This window comes from Propithecus coquereli, unplaced genomic scaffold (genome assembly GCF_000956105.1).
Source record: "Propithecus coquereli isolate 6110/MARCELLA unplaced genomic scaffold, Pcoq_1.0 Scaffold77, whole genome shotgun sequence".
Taxonomy (NCBI): Eukaryota; Metazoa; Chordata; class Mammalia; order Primates; family Indriidae; genus Propithecus; species Propithecus coquereli.
In genome coordinates, this window is record NW_012153840.1 from 8,559,678 (window position 1) to 8,576,862 (window position 17,185).

Here is a 17,185-nt window from a genome sequence, read left to right on the forward strand (position 1 = left end):
AGCAAAAGCAAAAACCAGGGTCTTGACAAACAAAATTTCTTTTGACAGCGGTGGCTGGCGCCAACTTACACCAAAGCAACTCCACCCTGCGCTGCAGCGAAATGACGTGCGTGGGACAGGAGAACCTTTCCACTCCTTACCTCCACTCCTTGAACCTTGAGTTTCATGTGGTCCTCTCGGGTCGTTTTCCCATCTTTCCTCTTTTTCCAGCAATACCCATCTTTCCTGTATTTCACTTTCTTCCTGTTGTAGAGGATCATTGAGCCATTCTGTGGTCTGGAAACAACAAATGGTTAAGTTACCAAGAGAACCAAGCAGAAGAAAAATTTATGAAGAAAGATATCGTCGACCAGTGAAAGTCTCTACAGAAAAGCAATATTCCACGTTTGCTGGAACATAATTTTTCACCTTTTATTGCAGCTCCCTGGATTAACCATGTTTTATGGCCAGCCAAAATTTGCTTTGGATTTGGTACCTAATGAATTAAATGTGTCAATGATAGGCTTAAAAAACATTCCCTCAGTAATAACCACAAACTAATCAGGATATACGACGTGAGGGCCTGAGCTCTGCACTGAAAAGTAGGCAAAACAGAGACAGAAAGCAAAAAGGGCCGGGGGTGTCATGGCAGCCTGCAATATCTTATCTCTTGTAGAAGGATTTTCTACACATCTTTTAATCCATCACCCAACATTAGGAAATAAATAAGTTTAACGCAGACACTAGATGACTATGTTAAGAACAGACCAATGGCAGAGCTAGTCAGCGAGGCCAAATGCTCTTGATTCATTGCCTGCATTTAGATTACTGCTAGATACGAAAGAGCACCCCAGTCTTGCTTCTCAAGCAAGCTAAGTACCTGATTCTTTCCCATTTGGGCTTCAGCTGTCAGAGGTCTCAGATACTGCCAGGTAAATTCATCTATTCAGTCCACAGCCACGGGAAAATAGTTGCCGCTTGCTAAATGCTAAGAGTAAGATGGCCATTCTTGTGATGTTTAAAAAGAACAAATAAAAAGAACCTTGAATTTTCCAAAAAGAAAACGTGTATCAACCAGAGACAGCAGCGGATTATTGCGTGCATATCTGCAGTTGCAGGGGTGACATATTTGGGTTTGGAAGCTCCAAGCAGAGAAAGAATTAAACCCCTCAGGCAGCCAAGGGCAAGTGCTTCCACAATAAAGTTTCAGCAGGTGTGGGCAGACCCAACCTCCAAGGAAGACTCCCCTAAAAGCTAGCAGCACCCCACCCTGGCACAGGAGAAAGAATAATTCTGTGCTCCACGAGGTTAGCACAGGCTGGCCATCGCACTGGCAGCAAAGGTGAGAGAAATCTTTACACAAATAAAGTGAATGCAGGGGCTTTTTCCGCAAGTTGGCTTGTGTGTCTCTTTGCCACAGCAGAGGTGAGGAATGGTAAATCAGCAGTCCCTGGGGGCTGGGGGGAGACCTCCAGCCCCTTTCTTTGCTTCTTCCTTTGAACAATGGGCCATTTCACAATCAGGCACAGAACTACTTCGGGCTATTGATGGCTTACTATTCCATTGTCTGTAGGGAAAAAAAAAAAATCACGCCAGGGTGACTGCAGCTAATTGTAGTTCCCACCCAGCCCGTTGTCATTCAGCGGCAATATGATGACTAAACAGCAATTCCATTGGAAATTATAGACTTTCACCAGTGACTCCCAACACTTCATTGTTTCCTGATCAGGGCACAATTGGTTTATGTCAGTATTGGTTTCCTCCCTAAGTCTGCACCAGCTAAAACAATCAGGAAGCGGCTCCACATGCTTGTCACAACGCTGTCACCTGATGGTATCTGTCTTGTGCCTACAAGTCTGCATTGAAAGCCTTACAATTTGCTTCCATTTCTAGATGGATGTGGGCTCACATACGGGGCCAACTATGCCAGCCTCTTTCCACTTCAGCCCTGCGCTAGATTCGTGTCCCTAACTTCAGAGTGCTGCAAGCCCTCCTGTGCCCTGAAAGACCCATCAGAAGGCCCTCAAAGTCACCTGCCATGCTTGGGGTCCCTGCCTAAGGAATAAGCAAAGGAATATGTCTGATCAAAGAGATGGGCTGTGCTTGGAGTGAAGATCCCCACAAGGGTGCTGCAGGGATGCCTGGTCACAGAAAACTCAACCGCTAAAGAAGACCCAACATTGATCCAGCCCACCTGCTCATGAGCTAAGTCACAGATTGTGATTTGCTCCACCCCTCACCCTTCCTAAACATGGTCAATACACTTCAGCAGTGTCTTCAGGCCAACTGCCCCCAAATTTCCAGTGGTATGACCCAGGTCAAGAGGGGACTCCCCAACACACTGTCATGTACACAGTCAGAATCACAACTGCACCCACCCAGGGAAACCACTTTCCTCTGGTGATACACCCTTGGGCATCCTGAGAATGGCCCTGTCATCTGGCACTTTAAGCAGGTCACAGTCCCACAGGGAACTTAAGTGCCCAACTTAAATGGCCTTATAAATGGAATCATCATTTTAGCTTGTAATAACAAGAAATCTAATAGTGCTTAATCCACCAATCTGATTTTATTAGGATTTGCTTCTTCTCTGAATGATGATGGAAGTTCCTCACCACAGCTCAGGGGCCTGAGAACAGCAAAGGGAAAAGGAGATGTATTGCAGAGGGGCCCACATACCCCATGAGGTGAAGAAAATGAGGCTGCACACCTGTCCCAGAATAGGATCAAGAGCAAGTTGGAGCTGGTGGGAAGGGATCCAAGGAAGGAAGGAGGGAAATGGGTGCTGCTCTGGGGGAATGAGAGATGGGGGAGGCCACAGGGGGCCAGTCCGGCGGGGGGGGGGCTTTAACACACTTCTTGACAGCATAAAAGGTAGTACCCACCTAAGAAGAGCAGGGAAATGGGAGTGGAGTTGCAGACAGAGAGGCTATTAGGGACCACCTGGAGGAGGCATGGGAACCATGCAACTTGATACTGCCACCAGCTCCCAGTTATGGACCACTCACTGTGTGCCTGGTGCTGGTGGGGCGTATCACATGCATATCTATAGCTATAGCTATTATCTTTATCTATATCCATTGTCTATATTTTTCTGCATCCTCATACCAACCCCATGAGGTAGGTTTTATTATCATTCCCAACATATAATCAAACCTAATAGCCAAAAAATGTCTGAGGAGGATACACTTGGAGTCAGTCTGACTCCAGAGCCACCCCGAGGCTGCTGGGTTAGCACAGCCTGCGGGGCCAGTCTGGGTTTGAATCCCAGTTCTTCTCTACGAGCTGGGTGAGCACTGTTGCCCTGAAAGCACCCCTCACCAGTGGACAGGGATTTGGGGGGTGACAGGCTTCTCCACCCCGTGGTTGGGGTCTCCCTCTTGGTGCTCTCTATGGTCTCTCAGAGCTGTCCTCTGGTAGTGAGCTCCAGCTGCCCACCGTGGTCACTTGCGGGGGCAGGGAGGGGAGATAGTGTTCCATTTGCATTGTTCCCTTTCCTCCTTCACTTCCACACTCCGACTGGTATTCCCTGGGATCGCTTCTCAGATAACCTGCACTCAAATCCACATCTCAGGAACTCCTTCTGGGAGAAGCTGAACTATGGCTGACAGTCTAAGAAAGCCTCAAGAAACCTTCCAAGACTTCCATTGCAACAGTGCAGAGGAATATCAAGGAAAAAATGTGGACAACAAGGGGCTTCATTCTCACTATGGAGACTTCTAGCCACTTAGTCCTTTTATCTAAGAGACTAATAGCTGGCAAAACCAATAATGCCCAATGCAACCCGGCAAAAAGATCATGGGATCAATGGAAACCTACTACAAATTATAACAGTAAAGAAACAGGTATATAATTAAGATATAACCTGTTGATTAGACAGATAGAAAATATACGTAGATAAACAGATGGAATGATAGAAGACCCAGAGAAAAAGAAAATTAAATACCTAGGCATAAATTTAACACGAATTTCTCAAAACCTAAAAAGAAAAACTATAAAAATCATCTAAAACAGCAGTCCCCAATCTTTTTGGCACCAAGGACTATTTTCACAGAAGACAATTTTTCCACGGACTAGGGGCTGGAGGGGGTATGGTTTCGGGATGATTCAAGTGCATCACATTTATTGTGCAGTCAAACCTCTCTGCTAATGATGATCTGAATTTACAGCCGCTCTCCAGGGCTAGCATCTCTGCCTCAGCTCCACCTTAGATCATCAGGTATTAGATTCTCATAAGGAGCCACCACCTAGATCCCTTGTATGTGCAGTTTATAGTAGGGTTCATGCTACTATGAGAATCTAATGCCACCGCTGATCTGACAGGAGGTGGAGCTTATGCAGTGATGTGAGCGATGGGGAGCAGCTGCAAATACAGATCAAGCTTCACTTGCTGCTCACCTCCTGCTGTGCAGCCCGGTTTCTAACAGGCCACGGACCAGTACCAGTCTGAGGCCAAGGGATTGGGGACTACAGTTCTAAAAGACACAAAAGTAGGCTTTGATACATGCAAAAACATATCTTGCTTAGGAAGAGTTAAGATCACAAAAATGTCAATCTTCCCAAAGTTAATTCATAAATGTGATGTAATGACAATGAGAATATGTCGTGGTTTTTATTCCAGATCTAGAAAATTTTATTATAATGTTTATTTCAAGGAAAAAACACTAAGAATAGCCAGATAAACCCCAAAAAAGACGACGAAGGTGTACGGGCTAGTCCTACCAGCTACTAACACATATTATAAAATCTCTGTATTTTAAAAAAGTATGGAATCGACGCATGAATAAATAGACAAGCCAATGGAACAGGACAGAAAATCCAGAAATATTCACACTTACATGTACAAATATAATATGCATGAAAAAGGCAGTATCTCAAGTCAGTGGGGGAGGGGATCGACTTTTTAATAAGCAAAATTGGAATAACTAGATAGGCATCTGGAAAAAGAAAACATTGGATCTATACTTCACATCCTACAGCAGCATCAATCCCAAATGGACCAGAGACTTCAATGGAATAAACAAAATCATACATACTCTAGAAGAAAATATAGGTGAATTTCTCTATAACCTGAAAGTAGAAAAAAACTTTCCTAACCATGATTCACAATCCAGCAACACTATGTGAAAGATAGCTACATCTCATTACATAAAAGTAAAACTGCCAGAGTGTTTTCCAAAGTGTCTGCACTATTTCCCATTCCCACTAGAAATGTATGGGGGTTCCAATTTCTCCACATTCTCCCCAACATTTGCCATTGTCTGTCTTTTGGATTATAGCCATCCTAGTGGATATGTAATGGTTTTAATTTGCATTTCCCTAATGACTAATGATGTTGAGCATCTTTTCATGTCCTTATTAGCCATTCATATAATTTCTTTGGTGAAATGCCTATTTGAATCTTCTGCCCATTTTTAATTGAGTTGTCTGTCTTCTTAATTTTGAGTTGTAATGCTCTTTGTACATACTCTGGATACAAGTCCCTTATCAGATATGTGAGTTGCAAACACTTTTTCCCAGTCCATAACTTGTCTTCTCTTTTGCTTAATGGTTTCTTTGAAAGAGCAAAAGTTTTTAATTTTGGTAAATTCCAATATATTTTTTCTTTTATAAATAGTGCTTTTAGGGTCATGTCTAAGAATTTTTTTGCTTAATCCAAGTCACAAAAATCTCTAATGTTTTCTTATAAGAGTTTCATATTTTTAGCTCTTATATTTAGGTCTGTGATCCATTTTGTGCTAGTTTTTGTGTATAGAATGAGGTAAGGATCTCAGTCGATTTTTGGTATTTGGATATCAAATTATCCCAGCACCATTTTGTTTGTCTGTTTGTTTGTTTTACAAAAAAAAGGCTATTCTTCCCTTTTCCCCTCCCTTTGAATTGCTTTTGCAACTTTGTTGAAAATAAATTGACCATAGACATACTCTGGACTTCATATTCTGTTCCATCACCTGTCCTTATGTCAACACTACACTGTCTTGATTGCTGCAGCTTTATAGTAAGTTTTGAATTAAGTAATTCAAAAGGGATTATAAATTCTCCAACTCTATTCTTATTTTTCAAAAATTTTTTTGGCTAAGTCTTTCGTATTTCTGTATACGTTTTAGGATTAGTTTGACAATTTCGGGGGACGGGGGAAGCCTACTGGGACTTTGATAGGAGTTGCATTGAATCTATAAATAAATTTTGAGAAAATTGCCATCTTAATATTGAGTCTTCCAATCACTTCCAATTGCAGAACACGGAATATCTCTCCATCTATGTAAATCTTTAATTTCTCTTAGTAAGACTTTGTAGTTTTCAATGTATGGGTTTTACACTTTGTAAATTAAATTTATCCTAAGTACTTTATTCCTTTTGATGCTATTGTAAATGGAATTGTTTCCTTAATTTCATTTTTTGATTGTTCATTTGTAGTATACAGAAATACAACTGACTTTTGTAATTGATCTTCTATCCTGTGACCCTTGCTAAGCTCATTTATTAGTTTTAGTAAATTTTTCTGTAGATTCTTTAGGATTTTGACATATATAATTAAGTCACCTTTGAATAAAGATAGTTCACTTTCTCCTTTTTATTGTGAATGCCTTTTATTTCTTTTTCTTGCTTTATTACACTGGCTAGAATCTCCAGTACAGGGTTGAATAGAAGTGATAAGAATAAAAACCTTGCCTTGTTCCTGATTTTAGGGAAAAAGCATTCAGTCTTTCACCATTAAATATTGTTAGCTGTATCAAAGACTTAGGGTAATATGAAAAGGACCCAGAAACCAACTTGAAGAGGCTCCCATTGACCAAAGATGTGTCAATCTGAGTATCAATAAGAATAATAACTACAATAAACTGAAATATATTAAGTTTGTTTAAATCCATGAGTTGATAATAATCCTAAAATAAACCAACAAAACTCATTGTTGGAGGATGCTAGTGGCTCAACATGCTATATGGAAAACTGGAGGGAAAAAAAAGAGTGGACAAAGGAAAAACTAGGCATTTATCCTACTTTCCTTGTACAAACTGTTATTTTAAATTACCAAATAGGAGGAGAGAGGACTTTCTCTATAAAAGAACTCCAGACAATAAATGAAGAAGAAGTGAGAGAATTAATTGTGATCCCTAATGAATTAGTGGATCTGGGCATGGATCATCAATGGTGGCTGACATCATAAAAGAGAGACAACCAGATAGTGTGTGTCCCCTGCTGTGATTAGAATGTGTTCCCCAAAGTTCATGTGTTGGAAACTTAATCCCCAGTGCAATGCTGTTGGGAGTGTGGCCTCAAAAGAGGAGATTAGGTCATGAGGACTCAGCCTCATAAACAGATCAATGACATCATTGCAGGCGTGGGTTAGTTATGGCAGGAGCGGCTTTGTTATAAAGTGAGTTCGGTCCCCTCTTGCTCTCTTGTTCTTGCCCTCTCTTGCCCTTCTGCCTTCTGCCATGAGATGGCACAGCACGAAGGCCCTCCCCAGGTGCCATGCTCTTGGACTCCCCAGCCTCCAGAACTATGAGCCAAATAAACTTGTATTGTTTATAAATTACCCAGTCTGTGGTATTCCATTATAGCAACACACATGGACTAAGGCATCCCCTGATGGAAGTACATTTTGCTGCTGCCAAAAAAATTTATAAATTGACCTTGAAACTATTCAGACTTCGTGATCTAACCTCCACTTTACACGATCCACAGAGGGCATGGGAACATGGCAAAGGACACCATGGAATACAGTCAACAAACTCCAGACTATGGAAAACTCCACAGGACAAATGACCTGGCATCTTTAACCAGTTCTGAGAAAGAATAAGCGGGAAAGAGGGAGAAAAAGAGCAAAGAGGGCTAGAATGGGAACATATAGATTAAAAGAGACAAAGAACTATATCAACCAATTGCAATGTGTAGACCTTACTGAGGATACTGACTGAGCCAAACAAACTGCAAAAGACGCCATTTTCACTTGGTAAGTCGGCTTAAAAAAAAAAGGCAGCATTTGTGAAACAATTGGAATTTTGAACAGTGACTTTAGATATTTAGAATTATTATTCATTTTTAAGAAAAGTCATTATAGTACAGAAGTATTTTTTAAAAGAGACCTTATCTTTTAGAGATATATACTGAAATATTTACTGATGAAATTATATAATGTCTGAGGCAGGCTTCAAAATAATGTCAGGGGAGGGATGAGGGTGTGTGGATAAAACAAGACTGACCAGGTGTTGATCACAGTTAAAGGTAGATGAGAAGTATATGGAAGCTCATTATACTAGTCTGTCTACATTTGTAGATGTTTGGAATTTTCCATAATAAAACAGTCTTAAAAAGAAGACAATCATTGGATTTGGGGTGAGATCTAGGTTACATCTTAAATCTTGGCTCAACTCCTTATGAGCTGTGTGACCTTCAACAAGTTACTTGGTCTCTCTGTTGTAGTAGACATAAGGTATGCAAGAGGCCCCATTCGCTGCCCAGCACACAGTGCATATTCCTCATAACTAATAACGATAGCAGACTTGGGCCCTGTCTGGAGCATTCCTCCTGCAGGGAGCTGAGAGAGTAATGAGAGGACTGAAGGAGTAATGAAATGGTGCGTCGCAGGGTGCAGCTGGGAAACCCACCCAGGCGGGGGGCCAGCCCCAAACATGCGAGGCCCACATACTCATCCATCACATTAGGGCGTGATATATTTTTCAAATTAAGTAGATATGAGACAATTAATAATTGAAGATCAGAGGGGTGGCATGTTCTTAAGAGGTTTTGCATATGGATATTATTAGGAATTTATGGAGCAACTGGGTGTTGAATCCAAGACTAGGTTAATCCTGCAAAATGAATAGTGTGGACACTCCATCCAGTGTCTAGCTTTAGAAATCAACGTACCCCAAACAGCTCTGGTTCACACACCCTCCTCCTAAAACTCCCACTTTCTCTGTCAATAACTGATCACTTCCAGGACCTCACAACCACCAGTTTTGTCTGTGCAGACAACTGAGACCCAGCCTGCCATTCCAGCGATCTGTGGACTTGCAGGGGAACCGTTCTCTCATCAGCCCATTCCACTAGCTCTGGCTGGAGGCAGCAGACTGTGCAGCAAGCTCTGCTCAGCTTGACTAGCTATCGTGCCACTGAATTCATAAGATCTGTACTTGCAGCATCCCTTTAAGAACAGATGATGTCCTCGTTCCTAGTGGGACTCTGTGAACAGTATCTGCATGGCTTCTAAACGCAAATATATCCAAAGAATTCTCCTTTTTTTAGCCAGAACCCAAACCCTGGGGCGTCTCTGCCATTTCACTCCATTACCTTTGGTCCTACCCCTCCTGCCACAAGGCTCACAGAGGGGCCTGGCTAGAGAAAAACGCAGTTCCTGTAGTTCCAACTGCCTCCCAGCCATGACCCCAAATGTAAAACAGGCCCCATGTTAAGGCACAGACTATAGTGTCCTAGAGCAGTGGACAATATTCCTGAGGCCAGCACTAAATCTCCGTTCCAATGGGCAGCTAGAAAATGAGAAATGCCACACTTAATTGCAGATTATGTATTTTATGTACCTCCACCTTTCTTTCCAATCTTTCCAACACAGAATGGCCTGATTTAAATACACCATTAGAGGTACATGGCCTGGACCAAAATGTCAGTAACAACCATGACAACTGCTACAACAAGAAGAGCTTCTATTATTGAGAATTCATCATGTGCCAGAGGCAGGATAGAACCCTTTACATCTATTTTTCATTTTAATTTCATAGTAACTTCAGTAGGTGAGTATTGTTATCCTCATTTTACAGGTAAGAAGACTTGGAGCACAGAGAAGGGAGGTAACTTTCCTAAGGTCACACAGCTGGTAAGGACAAAACCAGGGAATTGCCCCACTGCACCCCTTCCTGATGTCTTGCTACAAATCCCTGGCACGTCTCAGCCACCACTTCCCCCTCTTTAGTAGCAACAAATCAAGGCACTTTCGGGCCTGCAGGAACCACCCACAGCAGAACATTCAGATAAAGGCAGGACAGTCTGAGACTGATTTAAATTGTTCCTGTAGTTCTTCCTTTTGTTGCGAGGGGAGGAAAAAGTCTGGTAAAGGAATGTCTGCCCTGCTTATCTCCCTCTCACACAAACCCAGCGAGAGTGGTAATTGATGGCTCACGCACAGTGAGGTTGAGAGAACGCCAAACGGAACCCCAAGAAGCCATGGCGACAACCCAAATCTCACGGGCAGGGGCTGGCTTATTAACTTTCAACCTGGCTCCTTTCGACTTGTTTATAGGGACGTGAGATTGGGGGGAGGAACAGGAAAGCTGGCCACACACCCCCCAGCCGGGCCACTCTAAGCTATTTATGGAATGACAGGGAGGAAAGGGCCATCAGGCCCAGCCCGGGCTGCAATCTGCCAGATATGAAAACCAATTGCTTTTCATAATAAATTCCAGCTGGAACCATAGAAATAATAAGGATGGGGAGAAGGTAACACCAATTTGCGTTATTTGATTAGCTCCTTCTTGGGCGGTCCAACCTCGGCTTCTTTTCATTAAAATAAGGGCAAATTGAAAATCGTAAAAGAGGCTTTCTTATCAGAGAACAACTGGGTAGATTCATAGGCCTAAAAGCCCCCCATAAGCCACGAGACACCCGCGATTTTGCCTGCTCTCGCTGTTTTAGATGAGCAGGTCCCAAGGAGCCGGTACTCCCAACGAGAGAAGCTGAGAAGCACGTGTTTTCATTTTTCTGAATAAAAGCAGAGACAGCCAACAGCACCCACCCTATAGCTAGCGCTTTAGGTAGCCAATCTCATTTCATCCTCACTATAACCCCGTGAGGAGGGCAAACCCTGCACAGCCGAGCAGGAGGAAAACCTCCCAGGTCGGGTGCACTCAGATTCTCATCTCTAATGGCCAAGGTGTCTTTGTGGGGAATTGAGAACAGGATGAGAGAGGTAGCTGAGGCTTCCAGAACTCAGAGGCAGAAGTTAATTTGTATTTCCCAAGGATCATTAAATTGCAGGCTGTGACCCACAGTTTTGTTTATATAAATTGTCACTGGGGGTCACTGACAAGAAAAGGCTACCCACTCAGGGCAAGGATGATGACCAGGAAGCACCCCAGAGCAAGTCTAGAGGACGCATTAGTGGCTCCTAGATCTCCCAGGGGCTCCACCTGAAATGCTATCATGACATTCAGGGAGTTATTCAGTTAATGTTTATTGAGCAGCTATTACGGGCCAGGCATCTGCATAGGGTACCCTAAGTGCCGTAGCCCTGCCTCTGTACAGCCTGCAGTCCAGTGGGGCAGGAAGAACTCCAGCTCTCAGAGGTCTGCCCTGGGCAGGCCCTGGAGCTGCAGGAGGGGAGGGACCCACAGGAGACAGAGAAAGAGAGGATTCACTAATAGCTGGCAGCTACAGGTCTGCTCTCAAGATGCAGCAACTGGGCTGAAGCCCAAGCCAAGGCAAGGGCACAGACAGCTGAGTCCCCAGAAAGAGCTTCTGGTAGAGAAAGCAACAAGGTCCAAGGCCTGAGGAATGTACTTGGCACATGGCTGGTGGGCAGAGCGTGAGGGCCCGGGCAGAAGATGGGGCCAGAGAGGCACTAGGCCCAAGTGATGTGGGCTCTTGAGCGAGGGTGGTTTTTCCTCTAAGTGTGATGAAAGACGCAAATTAACCAGGATCCAACTGAATGAAGGAAAAGTGAGGACTCTGGATTTCAACATGAGTGTGACACAAAACGTAGGACAACATAAACTAGCTGTGTAAATGCAACTCTCTCTGGTGAGTGCATGGGGGCACATTACAGAGAGCTGTGTCTGGACTGGGCAGAAGGGCTTTGTCCCCCATGCCCCTGAGAAATGATAGCTGGGCTGAGATGATGACAGTAAAATTCAGACACAAAGAACGCAGCAGGTGTCTTCCAGACAGCAGGAACGGCATATCCCAGGGGCCAGATCGTGGGGATCTGTGGGTCCTCGGAGAATTCTGAACTTCACTTTCATGAGGATGGGAAGCCACTGCAGCTTTTTAAACAGAGAAGTGAGATAATCATTTAGACTTGGCATGTCTGGCTTGTTTTTCTGCCTCCTCCACCTGCCTAACTTGTAAACAGCCAACACTCCATAAATGCTTGTCAAATGAGTGAATTAGTCAAGAAACTTCGTGGCTTTTCTTGAAAACAAAAAAATAAAAAACACCGGTTACATTTAAAGCCTTTGATCAATGAAGAAGCAAACAAAAAATGGGGTTTAGGAACAGTGAGAATAAAAGTATCACCTTTGGGATTCAAGACTATTGTCAAAAAAGAGGCCCTTCCAGCCCTGCTGCTTGGTGCAGCCTGGGTGACGGAAGCCTGAGACTAATACAGCAATAGGAGCATCGCTCCAATGCCACCCAGCGTCTGGTCCGTGTTCAAACCCACCAAGTCTCATCTGGCCAGAGCATGTGCCTCCTACATGGAGCCTGGCGCTGCCATGGCCCCTCACTTGTCACATTCCGACACCGATATTTTATTAATAATCCAATGTAAATCTGAGAGAAAATTAATGTGTCATCTCCTAGCAGGAAGGACTAAACATCTCAATGTGACGGTCTGTTAGAGTTGTCATTTATCATTAGCATGCAATTCAACGCAAGCTTCCCACATTCTGGTGGGAGCTTTCGAGACAATGAATCTCTGGGAATTAGCTTCTGGTCCAATTATTCCTGTTTTTCCCCCATCTACCTAAGAGATAAATTCTGTCTCATTGGGAGGGGAAAAAAAAAAGAAGGAAAGAGGGAGGAGGGAGTTTGCTATTCTCCTTCCTGGTTGAAATCAATTTTTCTCAAGGAGACAAGGCAATATTCATTTTGTGAGCAGGGAATAAGGCTATACGCTAAAGGCCGATAAATGGAGCTGTTCTGATGAAAACTTCCTCAAATCAAATGTAGGGGAACCTCTTAATGGGCTTTGTTCTTCTTTTCCATAATCCATAACTATTAAGAGAAAGATGGGCAAAGAGGAGATTCCATCAAGGGAAGGCCACGTAAACATCAGACAGGGTCAACTTCCAGGTGGGTCCAGAGAGGTCACTGCAGACACTGGTCTGTCCCTCCTCTCAGCACGTTTCCTATGGACCCCCAGATGCCAGGCAGCGCCGTGGGCAGTGGGAACACAGTCCTATGCAGACCAGCACGCCCTAGTCCTCAGGGAGCTTATCATCTAGCAAGGAAATAGGCCAATAAACAAATAAACTAATAAAAACGCATAAGTGCTGTAAAGAAGATAACCCAAGATAGGAATTCTGTGCCTACAAATAGAATTGTTTTGTCTAGTAACTTTTTTTTTATCTTTAGTGCAAAACATAAAAACGCACTCTGATATAAATCATGCTTCTGGTTCCAAGCAAACAGGACAGTTGGAATGAACGGGCAGATGCCAGTGTCTCCCAGCTGGTGAGAAGTGCTGCATACCAGGGAGCCCAGGGCCAGCCCTGCCCAGGCTGACCCCCTGCCCAGCACAGGCACTCCCAAGCCCGTGGGTGTCTGGGGTGCCTTGGTTCAGCCACCAGGAGTGCAATTCCCGGTGACCATCCCTGCACCTCCAGGCTAACCACATGGTGTACCCCAGCATGGCATCAAACCTAGCCCAGCAGGCCAGAGACAGGGGGCTGGAGGGCCCTGTGTCAGGAAAGTGCCCTCAGACCCGGAGTCCTCCAGCAGGCCCTGCTCCACCCGCTGGGCCCATCCCTGGGGGAGAACGAAACCTATCTCAGCAGGGATGGTGTCTCCCCATGACAACGGACCCCTGCCAGGCCCTCCCCTGACATCACATGCATCCCCATCATAACACTTGGCAGGCTGAGCTGTCTCTGCCCTTGCAGTCTCCATGAGGGCAGAGATCATGCCTGCTTCATTTAGACTACAAGGAGCCCCTCCTTTAATCTGTACATCCCATTAGGTAGGTTCTATTGACCCCGTTTTAAAGAATAAACCACATGTCAGAGGCTGAGCAATGACTCAAAGTCGCAGCTGCTCAGTGGGGCCTGGACCTAGCCCAGGCCTGCCTGCCTGCCGCCAAGGGGATCTGTCATTGCTGTCCCCACCCCCACCTCATTACTTTAGAGTGACACATCAGCTTGATTGAAAATCTCACACACACGCACATTAGCCAAGCACATGCCCAGTGCTGGGGTTGCACCAGGCCCAAGATATTCCCCCCGACCCAGCCCGGCTGGCTTCCTTCCTCTCTCTCCTGCCACCCTTCCTCTCGGACCTCGCCTAGATGGCTTTTGGCTATTTTCCAAACTTCAAACCCACCATTAGAGGGCGAGGATCTTGCCAGGGCAGATCCCCACGGGCCACTTGTCCTGCCCAGGGAGGGCATCCACAGGGGCTCTCAATGTGCAGACCTGACTGCACCCTGAGTTGGAAGCACCCCTTGCTGTGGGACCAAATCTTCCTCCTTCCGCTCGCAGGTACCTTGGGATACAGTGATGACTCTCATTCTGCCTGCCACATTCCAGGCACCCAGGAGTCCCTCTATACAGTGGCACCCACCCGCGGTGGGCACGGAGCCAAGTCATTGGCTCATAGGACAGACCTCCAGAAAGGAAATCCACTCTCTGCCCACAACAGATCCTGCATCTCCCCACCTGGCATGGCTCCCAGGGGCTGTGGGGTGAGTGCAGAGAGCATCTTGCTGCCCTTCGCCTGGGCCGAGAAATGGTGATTCTCTCCCAGGTCTCTCAGGTGTGGACTTCCAAGCCGAAGAGCCCTGAGTGATAACTCCCACCCACGGCAAGAACCTGCTGCCTCCACCTCCTTCTACGCTGAATGAGGACTGTCTCCCATGCCTAAGACGCCACTCCTGCCAACAGACCAAGGGGATGGCTGTTGGTGTAGATGGAGGCTGGGGGACAGAGAGGTTCAGGGCTGCTCAGAGGGCAGGAGATAAACAGAGAAGGAGCTTTTCCATGAGGAAAGGCCGGCCTGGGGAGGGCTGCAGGGAAATCTGGGTCACCCAGAGCAGGAGCCCACGGGACGGGACGCAGAGGCCAAGCAGCTTCCAGAGCCCATGACACTGGGGGAAGGGTGGCGGGCGGGCCGAGGCGGGGACAGTGCAGACCCAGAGCCGGGAACCGCTAGTTTCTCTTTTTTCTTCTCCCCCACCCTCCTCCCCAACCTGACCCACTCTGCCCAAAGCCTCTCTGGTGGGGAGCTGCCTTTTGATTTTTCAGGAAGGCTCTGGTAGCCAGAACCAAAAGTGCAGCTGTGAGCCATGAAGCTGATGTCTCCATCAGGAGCTTTGGGGCCACACGGGGAGCCAGGCCAGGTGCAGAGACCGCCCCAGGAACCCTCTTTCTGGGCACCCGGCCCCAGCTGCTCAGGACCAGTGACCCCTCTAGTCCTGAGGCTTGGCCTGCATTTACAGTACCCTTGGGAGTCCCCCACCAGAGCCTCCAAGGGCCCAGCCAGCATCTCAAAACCCCCCAAAGAAATATTTGGAGGAGAGTAATAGTGAACACCAGGCCCTATGTTTTATCAATGGACATCTGTGACCTGGAGGACTACAGGGGTCTATTTTCTTCTTTTTACCTATCTGTATTTCAACTTTTCTATAACGAACACACATTGTTTTATAATAAGAGAAAAAGGAAAACTCTCTGCCACTAAAAAGTTGAATTCTTAGGGACTCTGACACCAATCCCCTGCCCTCCATACCAGGCTCCCTCTCTCCAGGGCCTGTTCCTCCCCTCTCCCCCTCCCCTCCCCTTCTCTCTAGCCTTCCCCTCCTCTCACCTGCCCACTCAATTGCTCTGGGCACCTGCACACCCGCCCAGTCCACTGTCCTCATGGTCTAGCTCCCAAGTGCATCAACTTACGCTTTCCCAGCTCCTTGAGAACAGGGGCCACCATTTACATGTCTCCACCAACATGTGAAAGCCCAGCAGCACCAGGGCGAGGCCGTATATGAGGACCATGGCCCAGCAGGGAAGTGTCAGTCCTGACGGGAGCCAGGTGCAGTCGACAGGCCCCAGTGCCCACTCGGCCCCTCTGCTCTCCCCTCTGCTCTCCTTTCTCTGCTCCAGGACCTGCCTGCCCTGGGCCAGACTCACCACCTCCTCCCAGCTCTGTGGCTGCCTTCTGGGCTCCTCCAACCTGCTCCAGGTCCCACACGCACCTTCCCTGTGAAGGGGAGTCCCTGGGCTGCGTGAAAAGTCCTCCGTCGGGGCTCAGCTGCTCTGCTGCCCTTTCCCACACGTCCTTAAGCCCCCCTGACCCAGCCTCTCTGCCCCCGTCATCAGCACGACCTGCCTCAGGCCTCAGTGTCCCTGTGCACACTATCGCCTTAGCCCAGAGTGCCCCAAAAGTGCAGCTGAGCATCATGAATCAAGATCTAAAATCCTGCTCAGTTCTTCAAGGCCAATCTCAAATGCCACCACCACCACAGCCCGCCCTCCCCTCCCCGTGGGGCCCTCACCGCACGTACTCTTGTTTTATCACAGTCAGCACCACGTCTGCCTCCCCATAAGGCTGGAAACACCTGGACAGGAGCCATATCCATCTTGGGGACACCAAAAGAGTGTCTTAGGTCTCCAGAAGTATCTCCAGTGGGTTCCTAATGGGGGCTGGGAACAGAGGTGACCTGTACTGGCCTCCTCAAAATAAGAAGTCCCATGTACTGAGCACTACGTGTCGGGACCTGTGCTGAGGGCTTACGTGCATGAGCCCATCTGACTCTTGCAATGACCCTGTGCAGTGTGACACTGTCATTCCTCTTCACAGGCAAAGTCCACATGGCAACCACGGTGACACCAGGGTCCCAGGTAGGGAGGTTTGATTCCAGGCATGACTTGACCACTATCGTATGCTGCCTTCCGAGGAAGGTGGCTAGGATGTGCACAGAGACTCCAATGCCAACCAAACCATCTCAGTCCCAGGAATGGGTCTAGCCCAGTTCACACCCCACCAGAGGAGGCTTTCTGGGTAGTTTGAATATCCCCCCAAGTCAAATGTGTATATTCCCAAGATGGAAACGCACAGTCCAGACTTGCCTAAGAGCTCTCGACACCACTCTGGCTTTGCAGGGCTATGCCGTTGTGGCCATTGGTCTCTGGCTTTCACCAAGTGTAACCTGAATGGTGCTGAAGGTGTTTTGGCCAATAGAGACCTCTGTGCCTCCTCGTAAATCCGAGCCCGTGGTCGAGCTGCTGTGATGTTCCCCTGATTAAATTCCTGCAATATTAAT

At 46.5% G+C, this 17,185-nt stretch overlaps 1 protein-coding gene across 1 annotated transcript in view; it reads right to left on the reverse strand.

Moving 5' to 3' along the window:
- Positions 1-17,185, reverse strand: part of CAMTA1 (calmodulin binding transcription activator 1) — an 858,502-nt gene that overhangs the window by 435,231 nt on the left and 406,086 nt on the right. Inside the window, exon 5 of the mRNA XM_012662626.1 lies at positions 141-276. Coding sequence (XP_012518080.1) covers positions 141-276 — 136 coding nt within the window. The remainder of the gene's footprint in view (positions 1-140; positions 277-17,185) is intronic.